At 34.0% G+C, this 25960-nt stretch overlaps 1 protein-coding gene across 1 annotated transcript in view; it reads left to right on the forward strand.

The window, feature by feature from the left end:
- The window catches only part of IPO11 (importin 11), a 200350-nt gene that overhangs the window by 94611 nt on the left and 79779 nt on the right, over window positions 1–25960 (forward strand). Inside the window, exons 22-26 of the mRNA XM_007451173.1 lie at window positions 1520–1596; window positions 7379–7458; window positions 7890–7970; window positions 18636–18731; window positions 19054–19167. Of these exons, the coding sequence (XP_007451235.1) occupies window positions 1520–1596; window positions 7379–7458; window positions 7890–7970; window positions 18636–18731; window positions 19054–19167 (448 nt within the window). The remainder of the gene's footprint in view (window positions 1–1519; window positions 1597–7378; window positions 7459–7889; window positions 7971–18635; window positions 18732–19053; window positions 19168–25960) is intronic.

Raw genomic sequence — 25960 nt, forward strand, 5'->3', positions numbered from 1 at the left:
AGTTTTTTTTTTTTTTTTTTGTGGTACGCGGGCCTCTCACTGCTGTGGCCCCTCTCGTTGCGGAGCACAGGCTCCGGACGTGCAGGCTTAGCGGCCATGGCTCACGGGCCTAGCCGCTCCACGGCATGTGGGATCTTCCTGGACCGGGGCACGAACCTGTGTCCCCTGCATTGGCAGGCGGACTCTCAACCACTGCGCTACCAGGGAAGCCCCTGTTGCTGTTTTTTAAATTTATTTTTTATTGAAGTATAGTTGATTTACAATGTTGTGTTAATTTCTTCTGTACACCAAAGTGACTCAGTTATACACACATGTACATTCTTTTTTATATTCTTTTCCATTATGTTTTATCCCAGGATATTGAATATAGTTCCCTATAGCACCTTGTTGTTTATCCATTCTGTATGTAATAGTTTGCATCTACTAACCCCAGACTCCCAGTCCATCCCTCCCCCACGCCCCTCCCCCTTGGCAACCATGAGCCTGTTCTCTATGTCTCTGAGTCTGTTTCTGTTCACATATAGGTTAATTCGTGCCATATTTTAGATTTCACATATAAGTGATATATGGTATTCGTCTTTCTCTTTAAAATCCTGTTACTGTTGATCAGGTTAAGGTGTCAAAGACATCATTGCTTGTGCATGTTGGAAGTACTTCATTTTGGGGGTAGCTGGTTTTCCCTGTGTAATATCCTGCCCAGATTACCTGTTACATTTAAAATTTGTGAAGTATTTCATAGACACAAAATAATATGAGATCATATTGTTTATAATTATTTATAACTTACATAAAATGAAAATCAATTTTCCATACTCTGGGTAAGAAATACAACAATAAGAATGTCTGTGAAGCCCATGGTGTGGCATGTTTGTTGAATCTTCCTGCATCCATGCCAGGGATAACCCACTGTACTGATTTTTTTGTTTTCATTCCTTGGTTTTCTTTCTTGTGTTTTAAAATCACATATGCGTGTGTATCTCTAAACAGTATATTTTAACTTTATATAAGTTGTATCATATGTGTTCTAACTTACTTTTTTTGCTTCCTGTTTGGAGATTCATCCATAGTGATGAGCTTAATGGTGTGACTGTAACAATTCATTTACTCGTTTGCCATTTTGTTTGTTGTTCAAATAATGCGACCTTCTTATGCATGACTCCTAGGGCAAATGTATAAGACCTTATGCCCCGTGCACATTTCTGCCTAGATATAGTGCCAGGTCATAGGTATATACACATATACATATTCAGTATTACCAGATAATAATTATTTCCCAAAGTGATTATATCAACTTGCACTGTTGTTAGCAGTATGCCAGAGTTCCCACTTTTATAGCTTTAACAATACATGGTATGTCACTTAAAATTCTGCTGATCTGGTGGGGGTAAAATTGTACCTTGTTTTGCTTATAATTTATATTTTCTTGATTACTGGTCAAGTTGGATATCTTTGGTACTTTTTATAGTTATAGCTTTAATGGTTATGGAAAGTGATTTAATTGTCTGTTTTTTTTCCCTAGGTTAGTGACTTTGGAAAACAGCCCATGTATTACACCAGAGTTACTTCGTATATTTCATAATATGTCACCACTTCTAGGTATGTATTAAAGCATAAAATTACCACTGTTTTTGAATGCAACCATAATTTGGGGCATTATAGGTGACTATAAATCATACCTTCCATTTTTACTGAAGCCCTTGATTTTGAGAAATGAGTTGTGTAGTGTTTTAATAATTCTTAGATTTCTTCCTACAGTATAACTTTTTAGAGTTATTTCTGTGTATTAAAGAGCAAACACTAAATTTACTTAACTTATAGTTAATTGAAAATTGATTTTGTGCTGTCAGTTGTTAACAAATGAGCTCTGTACATATTTCTGATTTAGCTAAGGAACCACCAAAATAAAGATGATTAAATATTAGAAAATCAGTTATTGTTTGTTGAGGTATTACTTATGTTGAAGCTTGAAATCAGGAAGCTTAATGTTTTAAAGCAACACGTTTGGCATGTGACACCAGAGAACTGGCCACTGTGCTAGGAGTAGGCTGTTAGTCTCTGTTAGCCACCATGGATGATACCTGGTTAGATTCTTTTCTGAACATGTATTCTGATGATACTTAGTCATAGAAAGCCAGTTCTTGTCTGCTACATATCAGCTACCATTCACAAGTATGTAATACCTTAAATTTACAAAAAATATTTTGTTCACAGGGTTATTTTTGTGAGCGATTTTACCAGTGCAGATTCACATTTAAACCTCATAGAGTATTTAAGAATTGTATACAGTGCTATTTACTGGCCCTTTGCTTCTTTTTCAGTCTGCAGATTACTACCATTTTAAAAAATCGTTTATTTACAAAATGTAAAAATTATTTACATTTATTCCGTTCAGAGTTCCCACTTTCTAAGACTCACTCATGAAGCATCTTTAATTCCTTCATTAGAACTTTGGGTATTTTGACTGAATAGTTAAATATTGTCAGGAGAGGGCATTCATGTAGGAAAAAACTAGGAAAAAACTAGGAAAAAAGGCATACCTATTATGGCAATGCCTCAAAATTATTTTTTCTGAGAACTTACTTGTAGTGAGCAGTTTTATTAGAGGGAAAGTATTACTGAGGTATAATGATGCACCAGAAAGGTAGACACATTCTTTGATAAAATCAACAAATTATGGACTAAAACATAATTATAGCTGATTAAAAAACATCTGTTGGGCTTCCCTGGTGGTGCAGTGGTTAAGAATCCGCCTGCCAGTGCAGGGGACATGGGTTCGAGCCCTGGTCTGGGAAGATACCACATGCCATACAGCAACTAAGCCCATGCGCTGCAAGTACTGAGCCTGTGCTCTAGAGCCCGCGAGCCACAACTACTGAGCCCATGTGCCACAACTACTGAAGCCCGCATGCCTAGAGCCCATGCTCCACAACAAGAGAAGCCACCGCAGTGAGAAGCCTGCGCACTGCAATGAAGAGTAGCCCGTGCTTGCCACAACTAGAGAAAGCCTGTGTGTAGCAATGAAGACTCAACACAGCCAAAAATTAAAAATAAATAAATTTATTAAAAAAATAAAAAACATCTGTCTTCATTTGCTGGATGATCATGGGGGCTATAGATAATGTGATTAGTCCTTCGTGTTTTCTGATTTTTTTTGTTGTTGTTCTTCTACCCCATTCTTCAGAATAAATTAGACCTCAGATAATACCAAGATGCCATCTGTTTTCTAATAAAAAGCCATTTGATGTTTTATCATCTAGCATCCCCATAAAGTTATGGAAGAAATTTTCAAACATGAAGACAGTGGCAATAGACCAGTCACTTATTGCTAGTCTCCTAGGGAAAGTTTTGTAGCTAAGATACCATAGAGAAAGAGAATAGGCAAAGTCCTTTTACTTTCTTTTACTCTCAGTGAAGGCCATCTAGTTCTAGTCTACTTAACTTGGAGACCATATATAGTACCATTCTGGGTAATCCACAGTGCTTCTTTATATATTTGCCCTGAGAATGGAAACCTCGACCAGGCCCATTATCAACTTAGTCATGAACAGGATTCAGCCATTTTCACATATGGGTAACTTCACAAGGTGATTTCACTTCATCTCTGTATTCCACCCCGAACTCAGCCTGCCTGGCCTTTACAACGTGGTGGGAGAGAAGATTGGTAGCCAGGAAGAAGAGACTGAAAAAAAAGCACATAACTAACCCTCCTATAACCATATGACACTATTTTGAGTGTAGTTTTAGGTAGGTACTAAAGTACAGTTTTACCATAGAAAGCTTTGTAGTTGATGCATAGTCCTTATAAATCAATAAGAACTTTTATGTGTTTAGAACAATGTCTGGCACATAGTAAGCACCGTTTAAGTGTTTTGTAATTATATTTATTACTACTACTACTGTCAACATTATTGCTATTTTAAAAGAAAAAGTACTGAACCACTGGCTCTGTAGGATTTGTTAGTTAATAATATGAAGAAATTCTGTATACAAATTATATCTGTGAATGTTCAGTATACCTTGACATCAGTATTACCTTTATTTTTGTTTGAATATTGCACAAATAATTAATATTGTTTGATATGTAGCTTTTTGCATACACATTCTTTCAGGTGAGCTTTAAAATTTATTTTGAAATGTAACCAGAATATTTATTTTAATCTTTTAAGAATATAGATCGAAATGAATACTCACTTTTCTTAAAGGTGAAAACATTTTTTCCTATTAGATCAGTGATTTTTAAACATTTATTTAATGAATATGATAGCTATTATTTTTTCCAAGTAGAAATAAAGCTGCTGGCTGGTAGTTTCTCATTTTCATTTAAAACACATAAAACCAACAATATTGGTGTTTAAGTTATTGATTTTTAGGGTATGTTAATTAAGTGTGAATAAATCCAAGGCTAAAATTCATTTCATATCCTTTTCCTCAAATGTAAGTAGAACTGGAGATACTTTAAGTAGAACCATAGGCTATAACTAATTCTAATAATTCAGTTCTAAAGGCTTGTTTTTAAAATCCTTTAAATCTTCTTTATGGTATTAATTTTCTCAGTATTCTCATTACTTAAAAGATAAACACCTGACTGATTGTCCATGTTGTTGTAAGTGCCAAGCTAATGTTCCTTGACCAATAAAATTTTTCTAATTTGGAAGGAACTTTTTCCAACCTGACATCTTGATGATGTGTAGGCTATTTTACATATTTTAGCCTTCATATTTTATCAGAATTTGAAATAAAAGAAGAAACTACTATAGTCTCATTTCCAAACATAAGCATTAAATAGTATGATTAAAAAGAATAAGTAAAATGTAACATGAAAGTAGAAATTAAAAATAAGAGCCAAAGTATAGAGAAAAACAGAGAGGAGTGGAATATAAAATATAATTAGACTAATAAATATAAATCATATGTGCACACAGCATAACTCGATACTTTGATGGGTTACAGATTTGAATCAGAGCTCTCTGTCTATGAAAGAAAAACTTGATCACTTAAGTTAGGGATTTTCAAAATTGTTGACATTTTGGGCCATGTAATTCTTTCTTGTGAGGGACTGTTTAGAGCATTGTAGGAAGCTTAATAGCATCTTTAGCCTCAACCCACTAGATGCTAGTTTTAACAACCAGAGTTTCCAGACATTGCCAGATGTCCCCTAGGGGGCAAAATGGCCCATGGTTGAGAACATTTGAATTAAATTATTCACAGGGCTGAAAATAAATACAGATCAGTTGTATGGGCAGCTCTTCCTGATACTAGGACCAGAAAATAATTTTTTATCGGAGTCTTAACTAGGAACTCATGGATATAATGAACAATGTTCAATATACTTTAAAATAGATAAATTTATTAATTTTAGGACTATTTTTTTTTTACTATCGATATTTAATATTTGCTGATGATAGCATGCCTTAGGAAATTTAGTAAAAGTTGTCCTTGGCATGATGGAGGCGTAGAAAACAGTATGAAGTGACCTAATTGCTTATTTGCTTATATAAATTAATCTAGAAATAGCTTTTAAAATATCTGTAAGAAGAGATGGGTACTATGGTTTTTATTTTTATTTTTTTTAGTTTTTTTAAATAAATTTATTTATTTATTTTTGGCTGCATTGGGTCTTCACTGATGCACGCAGGCTTTCTCTAGTTGCGGTGAGCAGGGGCTACTCTTCGTTGCGGTGCGTGGGTTTCTCATTGCGGTGGCTTCTCTTGTTGCAGAGCACGGGCTCTAGGCGCACAGGTTTCAGTAGTTGTGGCTCGTAGGCTCTAGAGCGCAGGCTCAGTAGTTGTGGTGCATAGGCTTTGTTGCTCTGTGGCATGTGAGATCTTTCCAGACCAGGGCTCGACCCCATGTCCCCTGCATTGGCAGGCAGATTCTTAACCACTGCACCACCAGGGAAGTCCTGGTACTATGGTTTTTAAAATCAATCTTTCTTAAATATTGTCTCCTTCATCATAGATCTTGATAAAATTTTAGATGGCAGTGATTTAGAAATTATATTCACTGACATACCTGGAATGTAGCCATTCTAAATTCTCACTTAAATGTAGACCCTCTGCCTTATTTATCACGGTGGTTGCCAAAACGGTGGTTGCCAAACAGTCTGCTATTGTTGGTCTGTTAAACAGTGTGCACAGGTTTAGACTTGACTGGACTTGCTCCTTGAGGAGAAAAGGACATGTGAATTGTTCATAAGGATAGCTTTATCCAATGTAATGGCCTACCCCTTTATCCTGAGATTTTGTCTTACTTCTGTTGTGAAAAATATTTAGGTGACAGCCTTTATTATTTCTTTTTATGTCTTCTGTTAGCATGGTAACAAGTTGGTTAGTTTCTGTCCCCTCTACATTCTCATTTTAAACTAATATGTTAAATCCCTAAAGTATAGAAAATAATGCCTTTAAAACACATTTTGAGCTTTGAGTGGGATTGTTATTTTCTTGTGAAAGTGTATGGGTAATTCTCACCTGAATAGAATATCTTCTCACTTTGCTAGGATATAAGTTAGGTAAGAACCCAGGGCCTACACTTTTGCCAGGAAACATTTTTTAATCTGTCCTATTGCAAGTGAATACAATTTCTAAAATAGTAGCAATACAGAATGAAAGATTTTAGATATAGATGATATTTTGGGGTCATGTTTTGATCTATATAATTAATATACATCTGTAATCTGTGTTCTCTTGTATCATTATTGTATGTGATAAGACCTGTAAAATAACACTGCATAAACATTTGATCATTTTCAGTTTTAACAAGTTTTCTGCTTTGCACTTGAAAAAAAAATAATTAAAAACAATATCCTTTTCCTATACTATTCTGGTAATAACATTTTAAAGAAGATTTTTTATGTGTAGGTTTTTCATAGAGGAGTGGATTTGAAGAACAAAGCCCAAGAATTGAGAATATCTAAACAGTATAATTTTCGGAATATAACAGGGACTCTTTTCGTAAGTAGGGTAGCATGTTGAGTGCCAGCACAATATACACTCAGTAAATGCTTATTGAGTGAACCCATTTAAGCAGATATCAAAATATGATGGTAAAATGATTCAGTTGCATGTCGTTTGCCATGCTGGTACTAGAAATTTAGTTTGAAATGCAAGGTTGGATCATGTAGTTATTTTCTGAAAGGAAAGAAAAGGGAGCTTCGTATTTTCTAAGTTGTTTTAAGTAGTGGGAGGTATATGGGAAAGCATTAAGTTACAGGATAATGCCAGTTTTTAGATAGATATTTATATACTAGCCATCTGAATAGCATTCAGAAAAGATTTGTAAAGAAGGGCATGTAACTTAGCTTTAAAGTAAGTCACTTCATTTAAACTGATTTTGAACAATGAATTAATTTTTTCTTTTTAAAAAATTATTATTTTGGCAGAACTAAGTTCAGAAAGTCTCAGGACCTGCTTTAAGATCATCAATGGTTATATCTTTTTATCATCAACAGAATTTTTACAGGTATGTTGTAGTTTTTGCATTGTAAAAATTTGTAGTTATTATTTTGATTGTTTCTTATTTGAAATCAGGAATCTTATTTTGAAACCTTTTCAAAATTTAATAGATTGATTTATTATTTTAAGGGGGTAAAACATCATAAGCATTGCCTACTGTGGGGCAAATGTGATGTAGTCTCATGAATTATGTTATTTAACATAGAAAATATGCTCTACATGTAAATATATCCTTGTATTTCTACAAAAATTAGAATAGCAATAAACTGTATTTTTATTTCTTAAATTTTTCCTAAAGAGTTCTAATTGAAATTTTATATGCCTAGAGCTTTAGTATCTAATTCCCAAATAGATTATGAGTCCCCAATTTAATTTTATACCTTTTTTGATATTGCAGATATATTCATATGTATATTTTGACTTTTCATTGAATTTCAGACATACGCAGTAGGTCTATGTCAGTCCTTTTGTGAACTGCTAAATGAAATTACTACAGAAGGTCAAGTTCAAGTGCTAAAGGTACTGTCATCTTTCTAATGAATATTGTTGTAAATTTTACATCTGTATTTTGTGAAATTGGACCTTCATTTGGGTTTAGATGATGGGCAAGAAGGGGAAGAGTAATTCTAGACAGAATATTTTCTTTCAGCTGTATTAAATTGGTCTAATACCTCTGGACCAGGGGTGTCAAATTTGATTGTGCATATAGATCACCTGAGGATGTTGTTAAAATGCAGATTCCACATTTCTAACTAACTTTCTGCTGATGGGACCCCACTCAAAGTTCCCCCTCATCCTGAGCCTTCACTTTGTGTAGCAAGGCTTTAAAAACTTTTATAAATTATCCAAAGCCTGGTGACATCTGATACTTCTCACCTGTCCAGTTTGTTAGCCTGCTTTTGGGTCACAATATTCCCACTGTAATTTGGTTCTTTTAATTTGGATCGGTTCTAGAAGTTAGAGTACCAAGTTTGTATGGACTGTGTATAACTAAGAACCAATGTTGAATCATTATATTGTATACCTGAAACTAATATAGTGTTATATGTCAATTATACCTCAATTAAAAAAAAAAACTTACAAACAAAAAAAGAACCCATGGGCTCTGAGTTAATCTTTATGCATTATATCTTTATAGAATCACTATATATTATCATTATATATTGTATATAATTGTGTATAATTAAGAACCAACAGTCTCTGAGTTGTATGTTTATATATCTATATATTAAAGATAAAGGAGTATCAAATGTATATATTTAAATATAAATGTATATATAAATATATCTTCACATGTATGTGTCACACACACACGTATTTTGTATGGATTTTGTGAGGTGTACTTTGTTAAAAGCATCTCTTTTTTGTTTCTAATTTCTTAGCTATGTTTTAAGTCAGATATGAGAGCTGGTTAGGTGAAGTGTTACTATAGCTTAACCAAGTAGCATTTTTTTGTGTGAAAACTATGGCATTGCTTTAGATCCTAAAAACAATTTGATTTCCTCCCAGTGAAATGAAAAAGTGTTTGCCCAAAGAGGTTCATTGTAAGAAATGTGTTAACCACAATAATCATAGCAACAACCCGTAGTACATTTTGGGGGACTAAGTGGGTATAAGTTTGTGCAGGCAGTATAGTCTTTCGTAATAGCCAATAAGAGTTATCATCAGTTGGCACTTATTCAAGCATTACACTATTTTATGTGCTGTTCTTTGGACATTATACAGATGTATGCACATATAAAGCTCCAGATATCTGTTAATATGTATGTTAATTTGATTTTCAAATTGGTTGTATTTACTATCATTGCCGATTATTCAGTCATTCACCATATAGGTCAGGGGTCAGCAAACTTTTTCTGTAAAGGACCAGCTAGTAAATGTTTTAGGTTTTGTGGGCCATACAGTCTTTGTCTCAACTATTTGTATGTTTTGTTGTGGATTGAAAGCAGGCGTAGATGGTATGTAAATTAATGACTGTGGCTGTATCCAAAAATGCTTTATTTACACAATCATATAGTTGTTCGGATTTGGCCCAAGGGCATTGTTTGCCAACCCCTGTTACTGGTATTCAGTGCGTTCTGGTAGGCATACATGATAGAAAAACCAGTTTCTGCTCTTGAGTAATTCATTCTTTTGGAGGAAGGAGGCAGGTAAGCAATCAGCCCATATTTAGTGTGTTATGTTGTTTTGGATTAGAGGTATCTCAGATTACCTGGTGAACTTTTTGAAAATTTGGGTAGGACATAAGATGTTAGTATTTCTTTTTAAAAAGTTCCCTAGGTGATTCTCATGAGCACTTTCTAGTGTGAGCCATTGCTGTCCATTGGCTTTATGTTACTCTGGGAGTATAGATGTGGTCATCTAACCCAGCATTTTGCAGAGAACATTTTTCAGGGAGAAAGGGTTGAGATGGGACCTGGGTCTTAAATGTTTGGTAGGGTTAGGGTTACCAGGTAAAACATAGTACTTCTATTTGCTAATTCTGGCAATCCTAGTGGGGTGAATTAGATTAATACAGTGTTAAATACTGCAGAGAAGTGAACAAAAATAAGAACAGAGAGAATACTGTGAGAATTGTTTGTTGAGGGTGGGGATAATGGTGTTATTTAAAACCTTTAGTGTCTATAAATTGGAGGGGTTCATATGCCAGATTACTGAAGTGTTAAATTATAAAGTGATGAGAAAATGATTATATTATTAAGAACTATATTTGTTCCTAGGGCTACCATAACAAAGTATCACAACCTGGGTGGCTTAAAACAACAAGAACTAATTTATAATATTTATAGTGATTATCTCTCTCACAGAGTTCTGGAAACTACAGGTCTGAAATCAAGATGTTGGCAGGGCCATACTCTCTCTGAAGACTCTAGGGGAGAATCTGTTCCGTGCCTTTCTCTTAGCTTCTGGTGGTGGCCAGCAATTTCTGGCTTCCTTGGCTTATACATGCGTCACTCCAGTCTCTGCCTTGATTGTCACATGACATTCTCCTTGTATCTTTGTCTTCTCTTCTTATAAGGGCACCAGTCATAATGGATTAAGGGCCTACCATAATAACTTCATCTTAACTTAATTATATCTACAAAGACTCTATTTCCACATAAGGTCACATTCACAGGTACTTGGGATTAGGACTTCAGCATATCTTTTGCAGGGGGCAGGGCACAAGTCAATCCATAACAAGAATTTACTGTTAAAAAATAAAAAGATAGCTTTTGTGTGTGGAGAGGCAGTGAGGAAAATCTGATCCGAGTAGATTTTGTAGGTGAAAGCGACGCAATAGAAAGGAAGATGGCGCCAGAATGATACAGGAGATTGGTATTTTAAGTCTAGAGCATATGTCGAAGGGGCAAGAGTTTGTTTTTTAAGAGAGCTGGCAAGACTGGTAGTGATTGAAGCTGTAGATATAATGTTAGGTGAAGAGAGTAAGAAACTGGCATATGACCTTGGTGTTTCCAGATAAAAAGACAAGATTGTCAGAGCTGCCTGATGCCTGTCACTATGAGGCAGAGGAGCACTACAGGATGATGAGTACGTCTGCACTTATTGAGGAGGGAGAGGGGACTGAGTAGTATTCATCTCAGTATTCATTTTTAAATGAATATCTTACAGATGTTTAGGTTGATATTTAAGAATGATTCAGTTATATTAGAATGCCGTCTTAGACTTTGTAAGAGAAATCTTGTAAAGTAAAGGCTTTTAACAAGAGTTGAAATAAAAAGTACTTTGGTAAATTCTGATTTTTCCCAGAAAGATTATTTATCAAACATATTACATTTTTCACACTCTCTGATTTGCTGTTTTATATTTGAAATCACAATGGAAACTTAAATCCAAAATATTGTTATAAACTAAGAAGTGGGTAAATATAGAGTGAAAATACAGCAGAACTCTCTGGTTTTAATTTCATAGGTTCTTCAGTTTCTTTTTTAGAGTAGGGGTAAAGGATGGGCATGTATGCCCTTGTTACTGAGAAGCTTGTGGGCTCTGAAGGAGTAATAACAGGAATCTGTGTGTGTGGCTTGTCAAGACCCCAGATACTGGAGGCCTAGTCTACTGCCATGTGTCTATCAATCCTCACCTGTACTGATTTCAAAGTGTTCTAGTTCCAAAGCTTACAAGCAAGTAACATTAGACATGTTGTTTGCTAAACTTTTTTTGTGAATTTTTATTGCATTTATGCCCTTACCAAACTGATATAGTGGCAATATATAATTATGTTGAGGAACTTTCCATCTGTCTTACAGAATCTCAGCTTCATCTTTTGCCTTGGTGATAATTTCTTCTCTGAAAGTAGGGATATAAGGAATTGATACTTTGGACTTAATTCTGTTTGAGGAATAACTGATTGGCAATGTGGGAGTGATAGAAATTTGAGAGAAAATTGTCGTGTCATTTTGATGTTGCCTTTGTAGATTTTTCAGTATGTGTGTGTTTTATCTTTTTCTCCTTTACTAGACTGTAAGCTTTTCCATGATCCTAAGTTTAGTAAATAATAACTGCATTTGGAATGTTATTCTCTCCTTGACCTGTGCCTTGGTTTTGTACACCCAGCTCTGTTACTTATACATTCTTGAGTACATTTTGGACTTAAATTCTCTTATTTATTATATAAGGTGTTGTACTATATGATTTTTAATATCTGTAACTATATATTATCTGAAATCCCTGTGACAAATTATAATCTATAAATTCGAAGTGATGAAAAAAGGTTGTTTCTTATGTTTATAAACACCTACCAGAAAAAATTTGAATTGAAAGTGTTTTTTTCCTCCTGCTTTTCTGCAATATTATTAGTAAAGTAATTATTGAAAGACAACTTTTTCTGAGTCATATGGAATGGGATTGTGAAATTTATTTGAAAAATGAGGCAAGTTTTTAGGATATGTCCTAAGGAGATTATTTATTTTCTTTTACTATTTGTTTTAAATTATATTCTTACAAAATAATTAGACCTAGTGTAACTTAGCAGGTGACTTAAAGCAAAACTGCTAGGGTTAGATTATTAGCCCTGTACTTCACAGCTGTGTGAGGTGAACCAGTTAATCTCTGCTCCTCACTTTCCATCTGTAAAATGGGGATAAAAATGTTAGGTACTTTCTCAGGTTGTGGTGAGGATTATATGACCTTATATGTATAAAGCACTTGTAACATTGCCTAAACATGTAATCAGCTAATACAGGTGTTGGCTATTTTAATCTAATTATATAGTTATCTAATTATTTAATCTCCCTTTGGGGGAAAACAGGCCACCAGGGAACTCTTCCTTTGACCATCTTTTGTAAATAAGTGTTTATTTAAAATAGTACATTAGTTAAATTTTTTATAACTTAAGTAGATGATTTGCACAGCGATAGAGTTTTACTCTTTTTCCAGAACCATGTTATCTCAGCTGGCTTTTTAAAAATAATTGTTTTAAATTCTTTCTTTCTTTTCAAAATAACATGCTCTTTTAAAAATTTTATTATGAAAAATTCCAAATTTATATAATGTACAGCACTACCCTTACAGTTTTACTAGAAAGAAATCTATTTGTTTCTCCTTTTTCCTTGAACTGAGAGAAGGTAATGTCATTATTTGTCCCCCAGTTGTGCCTAATATTTTTTGATTGAATGATTCAGCACAAATCAGTTAACATCCAAATATGCATTGAAATATTTGTAACGTTTAACATGCATTACACATTAAACCAGTTTCTCTCTAAGTATGCTAGCCAGGGGGTCATAAATAGAATATAAATACTTGAATTATATAACATGTGTTTAAAACTGTATTTTTCTATAACATTGCTGTAGCTAAACCTCTGTATTTGATTTGAAATCCCAGAAACTGAATTTTATTGTTTATTAAATGGATGTTAAATACTAGAAATATACTAATTATCATGAAAAAATTGTGTTTTTTTATATAAAAGAATATTTTAGGATAATGGTACTTTTATGCTTGTACTTGAAATCTGAGAGAACTCTCAACATTTTTGGCTTTTTCCTATTCTCAGAGTTCCAATAAAGTTATAATAGTTTTTAATATTGGCTCATTTTTTCCATTTTTTAATACCTCAGATACTGTTTCTTAATATAGTATGCACATTTTTAATATATTTTTGACTAAGTGTCACTGTTATACTAATTTCTGACAGTATCTGGAAGCAACTTCTTTGTTTTGAAGCAGCAAATTACAATGTTATGAAAATTGGATAGAGAGACAAGTATGCCTGTCTTCAGAGCAAAAATAGGCTTTAATGTATTCTGTGATTCGGAACAAGTTATCTAGATGAATACAATTACATTCTAAAAATACTCAAATTTAACATTTTTTTTTAATTTGAAATTTATCCATATGTATACATACCAACTTGAGTTTAGAAATTATCTTTTTTATCATGGTCTTATTAAGCAGTAGTGAGCCATGTTGGTTTTATTCACTGTGATAAGCCTTATTTAAGATGGCACGCATATTTTTAAGGTATAATTTATTCAGTAATAATTATAGCTAATACTAGCATTTACTATATGATACACATTTCTAAGCACATAGCATAGAGTTCATTTAATCCTCACATAAACCTGTGACAGTGGTACTGTTCTTTTCCCCATTTTTACAGATGAGAAATTAAATCACAAAAAGATAAATACCTTATCCAAGGTCACACAACTAGTAAGTATTGGAGCCATGTTATAAACATAGGCATTCTGACTTAAGCATCCGTGGTCTTCACCACTTTGTATGCAATGTCAGCCTAAATCAAAAAAATTGTTTGAGTGTAAGGCACAAACTAAAAGCCTACATTTTTCACAAGGATCATATTATAAAAACATAGTCTGTTTCTAAACTATTTCAGGTATATTCAGAAAGGGGGTGGATTGAAAGTAAAGTTAAGAAGTTCTATTTGTAATAGCAAAATGCTGATAAAAATAATTAGTAATAGGTGATTAGATGATAGGCAGTACTGCACCTTATTCAGCCACACAGAGGAGTACTGTGCAGCCTTAGAAAGGAATGAAGATGACCTCTGTATACAGTTTTAGAGTTAAACAAGGAGCAGTGTTTAGAGTTTTCTTGTATTTAAAGAGTGCAGCATAGATAGCAATGGAAAAATAAACCAAATTAAGAAAAGTAGTTATGTAGGGGAAAGAGGAACAGAGAATGCAAGCTAGATCTTTCAGGATGTATGTTTTGTACTTTAGGGTTTGAAGCCATAGAGATGTTTCACATGATTTAAAATAATAAAGTAAAAGCAGTTCTAAACATAAAAAAAAGGAAACATTTGAATCTAACTATTATTATGTTGGTGGCATAAGTCATCTGAGAATATTTCAAGTAATAGTATTTTACATGTACCTCCCTGGTGGGATATAACGTTAGAACAAAAAGAAACATAAGGAAATTATAAATTGCTTTCAGTATTGTTATTGTTATCAGTAATATCGGTATTATTATTTTGAAACCCATATGTACATATGTGGACATTTTTGTACATAGCAGTTAGAAGCAAATAAGTTAAGGTTATTAGAATCTGGGATTTTTCAATATAAGGGAAGAAGGATGGAACTATTAAAGAAGTTATATAAAATGCTGTAGTCTTAAATTGAATTTGGTGAATTATTGGTATATACTTCTCATGAAGAGAAAAATAAATTTCCTAAATCTGTGTAAGCAAAGACCTAGAAGCAGTGTCAATCCAGTGGCAATGAGCACCTTAGAACCTAGATTATGGTCTGTAAATACTGTGTCCTGCTGGTTGACTCCAGAGCTCGGGCAAGAGAGACACACAACATAAACTGGGGACCTCTCCTTGTGCCAGAAGGAAGAGAAGGTGGGATTTTCTCAAAAGGATGCAAGAGACAACTTGAAGGAGCTCCCACTGCCTAATAATGGGACAGTTTGAGCATCAAAACAAAACTAAACTAAGTGGATTAAAACATATCAAACATGTTGAAATCCCTGAGAACATAATGATTCCCCCCAAGAAGAGTAACTTATGATTTAAATTCAGTATCTGTAAATTACCTTTTAATAAACTACCTGTTATTGCTTTAGTTGTCTTTAGTGTTATTTCCTTCTTGGACATGTTTGGCCATCTGGCTATACGTGCATTTCACTTAAAATATACAAAATTGTATATTACCACTGAAATCGTTAGATGCATTTTTCAAAATCTTGTTTAGAAGTGAAAGCAGTGCTGCTGATCAAAATGTTTGGTAGGATTCTGATCATTATGAAAGAACCTTCTTCATTATGGAAATAGTCATAATTTGAACTCTGACTTTTAGGTCACAACTGCAATACCTTCCCTAGAAAGTGGACTGTATAGAGTGTTATGTGTGTGGAAATAAGACCATTCCATACAGATTTTCTCACAGGTTTCTCAAGTTCACCATGTCTAAAGTGAAGCCTCACTATTATTAACGGCATCACGATTGTACCCATTGACCAAACGTGAAAACTAGGAGTAATCCCAGACTTCTTCACCTCTGGTCAGTTGTTCAATTGTTTTTTTATATCTGATCAGCTCCGATTTCTGATTTTCTCTTGATTCTGATCCACAGTCCTTGCCTCCAAGTCTGATAGTGGCATTTTCTTGCATAATTTTTCAGAAAGGATCTCATTGTTTCTATGGTTCCTAACTTTTTGAATACAAAGACTCCATTTTAGTTCTGAAATAAGTGAATCCTTTACATACTGTACCTTTATATATAAAGAAAGTGCATAATGACAGCTGGATTGTATTGAATGGTACGTTTCAGTGAATTTACATTTTAAAAGTCATAATCTTAAATATGTGATTACTTTTCCTTTTCTGCCCAAACTTCTGTAATCTTTGGATTTAATAATTGGAGTTAATAATTTTTTTAGTGTAATTTTTTAAGTGCACTGAGTTCTCTGCCACTTGTCTCTGTTCAATATGTTCAGACACATTGACCCATAAGGATTTTATTACTTTAATTTTCTTGAAGAAGTCTCTTTCAGAGCCATGCTAACTCCCCCACCTTGCTCACCCTCCCCAAGCTTGTAGCTTCTTTTTCTTTTTCCTAGTGTTCTGAAATTTTACAGTGATGTACCTGGATTTAGGGTTTTTTAAATTAATAGTACCAGGCACTCCTGGGCCCTTTTAGTCTGGAAAGTCTCTCTTTTAGACCCTTTAAAGAAAATATACTGTCTTCTCCTGGGGTGGGGGAAGGTCAGTTGCCCAAATATGCAGATTAGGGAATATCTGGCAATTTGTTTCTTTTTGTTGTTGTTGTTGTTGTTTTGTTTTGTTTTGTTTTTGCGGTACACGGGCCTCTCACTGTTGTGGCCTCTCCTGTTGCGGAGCACAAGCTCCAGACGCGCAGGCCCAGCGGCCATGGCTCACGGGCTTAGTTGCTCCGCGGCATGTGGGATCCTCCCGGACCGGGGCACGAACCCGTGTCCCCTGCATCGGCAGGCAGACTCCCAACCACTGCGCCACCAGGGAAGCCCGGCAATTTGTTTCTTAAGTAGACTTCCAACCTGTCTTATTTTTAGCTTTTCCTTTACCCTCCTTTCCAAAGATGTATGGCTCTGCTAATTCCTGCGGTTTTTGGTGGGGAGAGGTAGGCAGAAGATAAATCTGATGTGCATCAAGTTGCTCTCAGCTTTCTCTATTGTAACCTTAGATTTCAGCTTTCTCTCATCTGATAAGTCAGTTACCTCTTGAATTTCTTTGTACCTTCCAGTATTCATCTCTCATTCCTTTTGTCCTTTAAAAATTATTCACCCTCCCTTTAAAATCTTTTTATATAAGTTTAGTGGGGTTTTAGGAGGGAATGAAGTTATAGTGTGTCTAACAATCAGCAGATGGCCTTGCTTTCCATTCATAGATAAAATGTCTGGTGACATCTGCCTCTGGGTAGCTTATCTACACCTTCCCCCTCTATTCCAAATCTAATTTTTTGACAAAGTAAACCTTATTGAGGTCAGATTTAATCATGTTCTGAATCTCATCATCTCCTGTTGCTTTTAATCAGGAACTGTGATATCTTTTATCCCGTATTTCTTATTAGATAGCATGGTGTTTGGCCCACAGTAAAAGTTATTGTATTTTTAGACTTTTCTTTGCGCATTCCTTTTACTTCTTGCACAAAATTAGAGGATGTTGTCATTCATTGTACTGTTTGCTTACCTTGAGAATGTTTTGAAATGCACGAGGTGTATTTGATTGTTGCTGTGTTGGGAGCATGCCATTGGCACATAATGAACAGAGATCAGAGATGCTAAAAACCCCTCGATAGGTGGAATAGTCCTGCACAGTAAACACTTGTCCCACTCAGAATGCCAATAGTCAGTGTTGAGAAACATTGCTGCACGTTTTAAGGGAAACCTGGCTCTGCCTTGAGACTGGTACTTGCCCACAACCCTCTCAAATGGTGTCTGCTTTCATTCTTACCCCGCAAACAGTGGGGCTAGAAGTATGGACATTTCTTCTTGGACCTCACTGCTGCTTTCTGACCACTGCCTTCCTCACTCCGCCCCTCCCCCCCCAACCCTGGAACAAACAAACAAATCCCACCCAGTTTGAATTTCATGCTACCTGTCTTTGTTATAGAGGGAGCCCATCTCACTCAGATAAAAGTAATTTATGTTTCAAATTTTCATCTGTAACAATGTGCATGGTTAATAATCTGTATGATTGTATTATAAATAAAATAAGATTATTTCTCATTTAGTAAATATGCAGTATATATGCAACATGCCCTTTTCCATCCAATTTATGAATAAATTTAAATGTAGACTTATTTTTGGATAGTGAGTGTAGTTGTTACTGATTTCCTTTTTCACTATTAAAATACTTTTGAAGTGCCTTTTATTGCCTCAATAAGACAATAAACATTAAACATTATAAAACATTAAACAGACATTAACATTTTATAAGGGTTATTTATTTAAAATGCAAAGATAAGAAGTATATTAACAACATATCTGTTATCAAAATGGGATTAATTATAATTCTATGTAAGATGTATAACTGTGTCTAAATATTACATACTTAAAATTGAATTGTAATTTTTAATGGATTATCTTATAAAAGTGTGTCTAGAATATTGAATACTTCATGTACTTGTATATATGTGATATTTAATACATTGTTTTCTTTACCTGTGTTTTGCATAAAGCAGTGACTTGCATTATTAAGCATTACCAATGTGTCATTTTGGTTTTTAGGTTGTGGAAAATGCCCTTAAAGTGAACCCAGTATTAAGCCCGCAAATGTTTCAACCAATTCTACCCTGTGTTTTCAGAGGTATTATAGAAGGGGAGGTAAGATTTTTCTTAAGCTTCTAAAGTTAGTATTGGATTCTAGGGTTCTATTTTAATTATTTTCCTTATTCATTGGAAAATTATTTCTTCTTCACATATATAATCCATATAACTATGTACATAATACATATATATTACCTTGTATGACATATATTTAGTTAGAACTAAGGCAATATTGGTGTTCATTCTAAAGAAGCAGTGTAAAGAAGAATACTGTTATTTCATATCCCTGTTGATTGTTACTTTTTGTCAATGATTGTTTATGATTGTTTATATTTGTACCATAACACAGTTTTACATATGCTGTATTTTAATTGTACAGAGGTATCCTGTAGTGATGTCAACGTATCTCGGCGTTATGGGTCGAGTCCTGCTACAAAACACTAGTTTCTTTTCCTCACTACTTAATGAGATGGCACATAAATTTAATCAGGAGGTAAGAATCAATTTACTTAAATTGAAGGAGGTCTTTATTCAAATAAAGATTGGAAATAATTTTGTGAAATAATGAGTCTATAAAAGTCTTGTAGTATTTAAACTTTATTTATTTCCCTGAATCAAATTTTATTATGTTCAAGAATATGAAATGAAATAGTACATAGTTGAGTCATTCATAGAATTACTTTCAACAAACAGATGATTTTGAAATAAATATTTTTGTTATTTTAAATCTTTAATAAGTTGTATTGATACTATAATTTGGGAGAAGGAGAAAAAAACCTGTGAATGGCAGTTGAAACTTAAATTTTTTCCTCTCTCAAAATAGGCAATTTTATTTTGCTTAGCCATAGGATAGAATTTTGATTTGTTATGGTTGCCGTTTTTGTTAACTCATACATAAAATGAAACAGGAATACTTTACATATAATCATGTACTATCTTTGTTTCATTTCCTTAATGAACTTTTTCTTAATGCCATGCAATGAGTTTCTGTCATCATTATTGTGGGAAATGACTTTTTCAGCAGAAGCTTATCAAAAGTATACTGTAACTGAAACCAACCACCTGAGTAAGTATAGAATAGGTTATTAAGTGAGTTGGTTACTTGAGACTACATACATTATATTAAAATATGGTTTTTATGTCTTAAGTCATTAATCTGTTCAGATTTATAAAATGTAGAAGGTGGAATGTACTTGACTGATCTCTAGAATGGAGGGGCAGTTTTTGAAATCTTTTGGTTTGTGGCTGAAATAGGTATTACCATTCCCACTTTTAACGAAAATCCAGAGTAAGGAAGTGCAAACTGTAGAATGTATATAGTTTTTCCAGAATTAGACTAATGTAATTAGAGAATCTAGACTTTATTTTGATGAATAGGCAGGACAGATATTTCATTAGCTTCATTAAATTTAACTGTGATGGAATAATGTTAAAAGTTTAAAGAGTTGGGGGCTTCCCTGGTGGCGCAGTGGTTGGGAATCCGCCTGCCGATGCAGGGGATGTGAGTTCGTGCCCTGGTCCGGGAGGATCCCGCGTTCCGCGGAGCGGCTGGGCCCGTGAGCCATGGCCGCTGGGCCTGCGCGTCCAGAGCCTATGCTCCGCAACGGGAGAGGCCGCAGCAGTGAGAGGCCCACGCACCGCAAAAAAAAAAGTTTAAAGAGTTTATTCACTTGAGTTCAGCAAAATCTGTTGAGTGGTTTTAATAATAACAATATATTTAACTATAAATTTTATGTATTATTTTAATTCCTCACAACAACCCAATGGATAATAATATTTTTATTTCCATCTCACACCTGAGAAATCTGAGGCTTGGAGAGATTTAGTGACTTAGTCAAGTTTGCAAAGCTAGCAAGTGATGGAATTGATATGCAGACTCCAGCAACCTCACTTCAGAGCTGATATCTCAGCGACCACATTCTGCTGCCTCCTATACATCCTGCAATAGGCACTTCTCCACTAGACACTGGAGACACCTGGTTTGACAAGCCGATAGTATTCTTTTAAGGGAGAGAGTACTTACACAGGCAATTTTGTAATATTATTATAAATACTATGTTAGAGTTTTGTCCATCGTGCTGTGGGAAGAGAAAGAAAAGCTGTCTACTCTGTTAAATTATTTTGTCCAATTTTTTTCTTGTGATAAAATACACATAGCATAAAATTTACTATCTTATCTATTTTTAAGTGTGCAGGTCAGTGGTATTAAACATATTCACAATGTACAATCATCACCACCATGCTTCTCCATAACTCTTTCAGACTTGTAAAACTTGAACCTCTATATCCATTAAAGAATAACTCCCCATTACCCTCTCCCTGTAGACACTGGAAACACCATTTTACTTTCTATGTCTGTGATTTTGACTACTTTAAAGTACCTCATATAAGTGGTATCATTTGTCTTTTTGTGACTAACATATCACTTAGCATAATATCCTGAAAGTTCATCGTGTTGTAGGATATGTCAGAATTTCCTTCCTTTTTAAGGCTGAATAATATTCCATGGTATATATTTATCACACTCTACTTATCCATTCATCAGTCAGTGTACACTTGAGTTGCTTCCACATTTTAGCTACAGTGAATAAAGCTGCTATGAACATGGGTACTCAGATACCTATTTGTGACCCGCTTTCAGTTCTTTTGGGTATATATCCAGAAGTGGAATTGCTGGGTCATGTTGTAATTCTATTTTTAAGTTTTTAAGGAACCACCATACTATTTTCCATATAGCTAGCTCCACCATTTTAAATTCCCATCCACAGTGCACAAGGGTTCCAGTTTCTCCATATCCTTTCCAACACTTGTTTTTGTTTTTGATAGTGTCCACTTTAATGGGTATGAAGTCATATTGTAATTTTGATTTGCATTTCCCTAATGATTAGTGGTGTTGAGCATGTTTTCATGTGTTTGTTAGCCATTTGTGTATCTTATTTGGATGTCTAAGTCTTCTGCCTTTTTTTTTTTTTTTTTTTGCGGTACGCGGGCCTCTCACTGTTGTGGCCTCTCCCTTTGCGGAGCACAGGCTCCGGACGTGCAGGCTCAGCGGCCATGGCTCACGGGCCCAGCTGCTGCACGGCATGTGGGATCCTCCCAGACCGGGGCACGAACCCATGTCCCCCGAATCGGCAGGTGGACTCTTGACCACTGCACCACCAGGGAAGCCCTTTTGCCCATTTTTGAATCCGTTTTTCTGTTGTTGAGTTTTAGGGTTAATTATGTATTCTGTATGTTAATCTCTTATCAGATATATGATTTATAAATATTTTCACCAGTTTTGTGGGTTGCCATTTTACTATGTTGATAGTATCTTTTGATGCACAAAATTTTTTAATTTTCAAGAAGTTCAGTATGTCTTAGTTTTTTCCTTTTATTGCTTATGCCTTTGGTGCCATATCCAAGAAATCACTGCCAAATTCAGTGTAGTGAAGCTTTTGTACTGTTTTTTTGTTTAAGAGTTTTATAGTTTAGGTCTTACCTTTAGTTCTTTGACCCCCCTTTTTTTTTCCAATTGAAGTATAGTTGGTTTACAATATTATATTAGTTTCAGGTGTACAGCAAAGTGATTCATTATTTTTTACAGATTATACTCCACTAAATGTTATTATAAGATAATGGCTATAATGCCCTGTGCTATACAGTGTGTCCTTGTTATTTATCTCTTTGACCCATTTTAAGTTGAATTTTGTATATGGTATGAGATGAGGGTCCAGCTTCATTCTTTTGCATGTGGTTATTCAGTTTTTACAGTGCCATTTGTTGAAAAGAGTGTCCTTTCCCCATTGAATGATCTTGGCAATCTTGTCAAAAGTCATTTGACCATATATGCAAGGGTTTATCTCTGGGCTCCGTATTCTGTTCCATTGGTCTGTATGTCTATCTTTGTATGATTATCACATAATTTTGATTACTAAAGCTTTGTAAGACATGTTGAAATCCAAAAGTGTGAATGTTCTAGCTTTTTTTCATATTTTTGGGGATGGTTTTGTCTATTCAGGGTCCCTTGAGATTCTATATGAATTTTAGGATGGGTTTTTCTATTTCTGCAAAAAGTGTCATTGGGATTTCGACAGAGCTTGCATTGAAACTGTAGATCGCTTTGAGTAGTATTGACATCTTAATATTAAGTCTTGCAATCCATGAACATGGGATGTATTTCCATTTATTTATGTCTTAATAAGGAGTGTTTTATATTTTTCATTATACAAGTCTTTCACCTCCTTGGTTAAATTAATTCCTAAGCATTTTATTCTTTTTGATGGTAGTAAAATGGAATTGTTTTTGTAATTTCTTTTTTAGATTGTTCATTGCTCATGTATAGAAAAATGCAACTGATTTTTGTTGACTTTGTATTCTGCTGCTTTGCTGAATTCATATTTTCTAACAGTTTTTTTGGAGGAATCTTTGGGACTTTCTAAATAAAAGAACATATGATCTGGAAGCATAATTTTGTTTCTTCCTTCCCAGTTTTGATGCATTTGGTTTCTTTTTTTTTTTTTTAACATCTTTATTGCGGTATAATTGCTTTATAATGGTGTGTTAGTTTCTGCTTTATAACAAAGTGAATCAGTTATACATATACATATGTTCCCATATCTCTTCCCCCTTCGTCTCGCTCCCTCCCACCCTCCCTATTCCCACCCGTCCAGGCAGTCACAAAGCACTGAGCCGGTATCCCTGTGCCATGCGGCTGCTTCCCACTGGCTATCTACCTTACGTTTGTTAGTATATATATGTCCATGTTGCTTGCCTAATTGTTCTGGCTAGAACTTCCAGTACTGTGTTAAATAGAAGTGGTGAAATTTGGCATCCTTGTTTTGTTCCTGATATTAAAGGATGAGATCTTCTCAGTCTTTTGTCATTCAGTCTGATGTTCATCATGGGTTTTCATATATGGCATTTATTATGTTGAGATATTTTCTCCCTATTCCTAATTTATTCACTGTTTTTATCATGAAAGGGTATTGAATTTTGTTACATGCTTTTTCTATATCTATCGAGGTGATCATGGGTTTATCCTTTATTCTGTTAATGTGGTGTGTTATCTTGATTGATTTTCATATGTTGAATCATCCTTCCATTCCTGGAATAAATCTCATTTGGTTATGGTGTATAATCTTTTAAATATGTTGCTGAATTCTGTTTACTAGTACTTTGTTGAAGATTTTTGTATTAGTGTTCGTAAGAGACACTGATCTGTAGCTTTTCTTTTTTGTATTATCTTTGTTGGGCTTTATTACCAGGATAATGCTGGCCTCATAGAATGAGTTAGGATGTGTTCCCTCCTCTTTGATTTTTAAAATTGAAATTTTAAAAATATTGTAATAAATCCCTGCTAACTAGAAAATAGTATAATAATAACCTTGATAAATGCTGTAAATAATTAATAGTATACATTTTACTATGAAGCAGTTTATCTTTTTTTTTTTCTTTTGATGTGGACCATTTTTAAAGTCTTCATTGAATTTGTTAAAATACTGCCTCTGTTTTATGTTTTGTTTTTTTGGCTGCGAGGCATGTGGGATCTTAATTTCCCGACCAGGGATGAACCCACACCCCCTGCATTGGAAGGCGAAGTCTTAACCACTGGACCACCAGGGAAGTCCCTATCATTTCTGTTTTGTAAATAAATCTTTTGAATGTGCAGGAGTACAATGAAGAAATTAGGTTAATAATAAATTGCAGTGTAGAACATCTGATATGTTGAAGAATTTAGAACGATCTGGAACCTCTTGAAACTTTAGGACTCGGTGCAAAGTAAAAGTAATCTTTATTTCTGGAATGAAAAATATTTTTATTATTTCAGCAAAATATAGTGATTTGTTATTGCTTAAAGATATAAACTTTGGATGCAAAGGTGCTTAAGAATTGTATTATTAGAAGTTGAAGGTTCTAAATACATTTCATCAGAATGTCAGTCATGTTCTATTAATGTTTCTGGCAAAGTAAAGAATTTTTGCAGCAGTCAGTGAGGAAAAAAATTAAGGGAACATCATGAATTTATGTTAGATAATAAAGTGATCAAAATAATAAAGTTTTTCCACTGTCAAAGTGAACAAAAACATTTGGAAAAGTACCATCAGCATTTAAAAAATTCTATGAAGTATGCAGTTTTAATACAGTATCTTAAGACATGAAATATTTAATAGAAATTTCAAAAAATTAATATGGGACTATCATTATATTCTAAATTTGCTTTTCACCTGCTAGCTAACATGTATTTACTGAAATGAGAAAACGGCTTTTTGAAATATTTATATAGATTACTTAAAATGAGAAATTCATGACTTTGAAGATATTTAATGATGTTTATTGAACTCATATAGCTAGGTGAAACAATATTTGAAATAATAAATTTGGTGTTTAAGAATAATATTTCAGTAAGAAATATTTAACTGAAAACCTCATTGCCAGTGTCTCTCTAGGGAGAAGTTGTATATAGTTTCAGTCAAAACTAAAAAAAAATTTTCCACGTATTTGGTTCTAAGTCACTAAATTTAATCATATGCAATGAGGGATGTAAATCAAACAAATCAGAAAGCTTTTCTTAATAAATTTCATGTTTACTATCATATTGATTAAGCATCAGAGAAACATAAATAATATACCTGAAAATCAGGAATTGAATTATGAAATTGGAAGAATATTAACCCTGCAGTTTTACTTTTTCTTTTCATTTCTCCCTCATATGTACTAATGCTATTAAGCAAATGTTGATAGTTTTCTTGCAATATATGAAAGCTGAGATGTTCAAAACTACTCTTTGATGTAGTCAAATCCTAAAGATGTGTCAACATTTCCACGAATAGTTTTGGGCACACCACCAGATCATTTCTTCAAAGAAGTACTTGACACAAAAAAATTAACTCGGAATGAATCATTGATCAAAAAAGCTAAAACTGTAAAAGCTTCCAGAAGAAAACATAGGAAAAAGCTATCAATTTGTTTTATACACATGCACATGAAACAGTAATTTCTAAATCATTTGCTGATATTTAAAAATTGTAAATATGATTCTTTATTTGATGCTGCTGACACTAGCTGAATAATACTCTAGTTTGAGTCAAGATTTTACATAAAAAAAATGACATCAAATATTTTCAACAATTTCCTCCCTAAGTATTAGTCACTAGGCAACCTGTAGTCTCACAAAGTAGTAATTTGTCTTAATGTTCCTAGTCATGAATCACCTCTCATCTTCTATTAAACTGAGTGCAGTTCTATTCAGAGCTTTTCTAGCTCTTCTAAATGCTGTTTGGGATATTTAGAGATATTTAGACTTC

Source organism: Lipotes vexillifer, unplaced genomic scaffold (assembly GCF_000442215.2).
Source record: "Lipotes vexillifer unplaced genomic scaffold, Lipotes_vexillifer_v1.1 scaffold1362, whole genome shotgun sequence".
NCBI lineage: Eukaryota > Metazoa > Chordata > Mammalia > Artiodactyla > Lipotidae > Lipotes > Lipotes vexillifer.